This window comes from Nelumbo nucifera, chromosome 4, assembly GCF_055504915.1.
Source record: "Nelumbo nucifera cultivar China Antique chromosome 4, China Antique-T2T, whole genome shotgun sequence".
NCBI classification, from domain to species: domain Eukaryota; kingdom Viridiplantae; phylum Streptophyta; class Magnoliopsida; order Proteales; family Nelumbonaceae; genus Nelumbo; species Nelumbo nucifera.
This window is the reverse complement of record NC_142652.1, coordinates 24,800,631-24,803,853: the sequence shown is the minus strand read 5'-3', so window position 1 is coordinate 24,803,853 and position 3,223 is coordinate 24,800,631. Positions and strand designations below refer to the sequence as shown.

Below are 3,223 nucleotides of genomic sequence, written 5' to 3'. Positions count from 1 at the left end.
AAACAAATTAAGAAAACCATTCCGACACAACAGAAAATTGATATTTGTTCTCACTCCTCAGTACAGATATATGAACCACACAGCCAGAAAAAAAGATACAAGGCGAGCAGAAAGAAAAGCAAATAATAATAGTATGTACAGTCACTTCCCCAGTTGAGTTTGAGTTGAGTTGTCGTGACACAATGAACACGAACTTGGAATTGCACGGGGTTTTTGCACTTTAATTGCATCCTTTTTGCTTGGGGTTTAGGGTTTTTTTTTTTTTTTACTCAGTGACACTAACACACAGCATGAAAGAAGACAAACATTGTACGTACGGTTGGGCGTGGTTGGTTTGGGGGTTGGGATTTGGGGAGGTGGACGTAGCATGACGAGAACTTTATCGTCATCCAGACATAAACTTCTACAGTCCAACCACTACAGAACAAAACCCCAACTGCAAATTTGCATACAAACCGGATCGAAGCAATCAATCCTCACATTTCCTAAGTTAGGCTTCTCTATAAGGTTTCTCTTCCCACGAAAAAGATCCCTCTGTTTTCTTGTCAATGCCAAGTTCCCAGCCCATGTCACTTTCTCTCTCCATCTCTCTCTCTCTCTCGACCAGACAAACCAAAGTACCAAATTAGACTAGCAGAAGCAGAACCAGTAAGGCCCACCAACCGAAACCTGTGTTTCTCTTTCTATCACTCTCCCGAACTCCTTGTGTGCGATGGAAATACAAAATAAAAAAAGCAGAAGAAAAGAAGCTGAAAATAAGGAAAAAAAAAGGATTTTGATTTTGATAAGAAATTAAAGAGACCTGTGTTCAAGTATGTTGATATTGGTTCTTTGTCTCTTAACTGAAGAGGGGTCATCACCGGCTGTTCTCTCCATTACTGCCTTCAATGCTTCTTGAATCATGCTTATAGAATATTGTTGGTTTTGTTGTTGCTCGTTGTTCTTTGGTTCTTCTTCCCCAGTGATGAACAATACGTTCTTGACTCGTCCACCGAGCGTGGTAATCTCGGCTTTCAGTGTTCGTAATCGGAGAGCTTTCAAGGTCTTGATGAGTTCGGGCAAGAGATCAGACCTGTCTTCACAGCATAGAGAAGCTTTAATTATGAACTTGCCATCTTCGTCTGATGCATCGACAGTGAGTTCGTCAACTTCAGTGGGGACAGGACTCGCTTCGGCAATCTGGGAAGTCTGGCGTTTCAGTTCCTTCACGTGTTGGATTACTTCTGCAAGTAACGAAGCCTTGTCTGTCTATAGCCAAAAACAAACACAACACAACAAATCAATGTTCGAACAGGGACTAAGGGTAGAAGAATTAATTAGTGTTTTTGTTTTGTGAAACTTCCAATGTTGGAGAGAAGATATAAGTTTTGATTTGGAGATTATTTTAGTCTGGTTCTTGGGAGAATTTTTTAATGGGTATTGTCTGGAGGGAGAATTCTATATATATGAGAGACTAAAGGCACGTTCTTTGGGACTGACAATGTTGCTTCTATGTCTTTCGCTCTTTCTCTACTCAGTTTCACTCTTCACCGGCAAGAAATTTCTGTTGAAGCTTTTTAGCTGATCTCTGGTTTCTCTTTATCGTATCAACTGAGCGACTTTAACGCTTATTTATTTTTCTTTTGGGTTTTTTCTTCCTCGGAACTGTCAAAAACTTTCGATGAAGACCCAACAGAACAAAACTAAAGAATCAATACAATAAAAGAGATCTGAAAGAAACACAGCGAAGAAGCCGAAGAAGAAGAAGAAGAAGAGAAGAAGAAGAAGTTTAGAAAAAATTACATCACTACTGTGCTTTTCTGCAATACTAAAACCGAAAGTTTCTATTTAGAAAATCTAAAGAGATCTTTGAATCAAACGGGTCAAGATAATATTTAACTAAGAGGTAAAGAAAACCAATAAATTAAAAAGATCAAAATATGACATGTTGCAGGCGTGAAGAAACTAAGGGTTTTCCTGCTTTTTCGTTGTTTAACTACTTACTTTGGTGGTGCTGGGAAGCAAACTGCGCAATTTAGCAAGGTGGGTGTTGATTCTCTCTCTTCGTCTCCTCTCAGCCTCGCTGTGGCTCTTAGAGGCTGCAAGGGCCTTGGCGTCCATGATCTCCTGAGCTGTCATCTTACTCAACTCAGCTTGAATCCCGAAAGGAGAAGAACCAGGTTGAACCACCGGACCATGTGGATCTGATATCAGCCGGAGGTGATCGGATGATGGGCCATCGTAAGCAAACTGTAGAGCAGAAGCTCTTCTGTTGAACAAGCCACCGTATGATGGCGGAGGAGGAAGGAGAAATGGGTCGTGGTCTCGACCTGGGTTGGTTGGGAACTGGATCGGATTGAAGGTATGAACGGGAGGGAGAGACCACGGTATGATTGGAGAGAGTTCAGGGAAGAGTAATCCACCACCTCTTCCTGCACTTCCACCGCCAAAGCCATCACTATATTGTTGATGAAGCTGCTGCTGTTGATGGATAAGTAATTGCTCTTGATAGCCTTGGATGCTCTGGATAGTCTGAGAACAATCACCTTGATCTTCTTCCTTCTTTGCACACATCTCTTATCTTCCTATTTAGCTGTCTTCAATTATCAAATACTCAGACAACAAAACAAGCTGATCTCTCAAATTGAAGAAAGCAAATTAAACCCAAGACTTGTTTGACACTTATATATGTCTTCTTCGTCAAAAAGAGATGGGAAACTTGGTTCACTTTGGCTGGTTGAAGAGAGAAAAAGGATGCTAAGAAAGGAAGACAAAAAAGTAAGACAGACCTTGCTTGAGATGCGATGATGAGTCGTGGTCTATACTCTCTCTCTCTCTCTCTCTCTTGTGGAATGTAGAGATAGAAATAAAGAAATAAAGGCAAGGCTTAGACTCTGTATGTATCCTTTCTCTTCTCCTTTGTTGGTCTGCTTCTTCTGCCACGCCTTTGTGTGACCCTTTTTTTATTCTCCTTCCCTACGCTTTTCCTTTTCTAATGTGTGTTTGTTTTCTCTTTTGCTTCTTTGTTCTGGGTTCTGAGCTCTCTCCCTTTCTACAAGTTTACAATGGTCAATCCATCCATATATATGGCTATAGAAGCATGTCATCTATACACTGTCATCACTTTAGTGATAGTAGTATTAGTTGCAGTCTCCTCCTTTCCTTTCTGCTCACGGCATTCTCGCGTTCTCTAGCTCTAGCTCTCTGTCTCTCCATATGTGAGTGTGTGTTGTGTTATGTTGGG

General features: G+C 41.0%; 1 protein-coding gene across 2 annotated transcripts; it reads right to left on the bottom strand.

Moving 5' to 3' along the window:
• On the bottom strand, window positions 1–3,223 carry LOC104603049 (transcription factor bHLH30-like). Of its 2 annotated transcripts, none has more exons than XM_010266975.3 (3): window positions 2,769–3,223; window positions 1,984–2,576; window positions 1–1,248 (listed from the first exon to the last, which is right to left on the bottom strand). In XM_010266975.3, exons 2-3 carry the CDS (start codon window positions 2,551–2,553, stop codon window positions 793–795), a joined length of 1,026 nt encoding a protein of 341 aa, XP_010265277.1. In that variant the 5' UTR covers window positions 2,554–2,576; window positions 2,769–3,223; the 3' UTR covers window positions 1–792. The 2 variants fall into 2 exon arrangements, with proteins under 2 accessions (XP_010265277.1, XP_010265278.1); XM_010266976.3 differs by having other exon boundaries at window positions 1,984–2,572.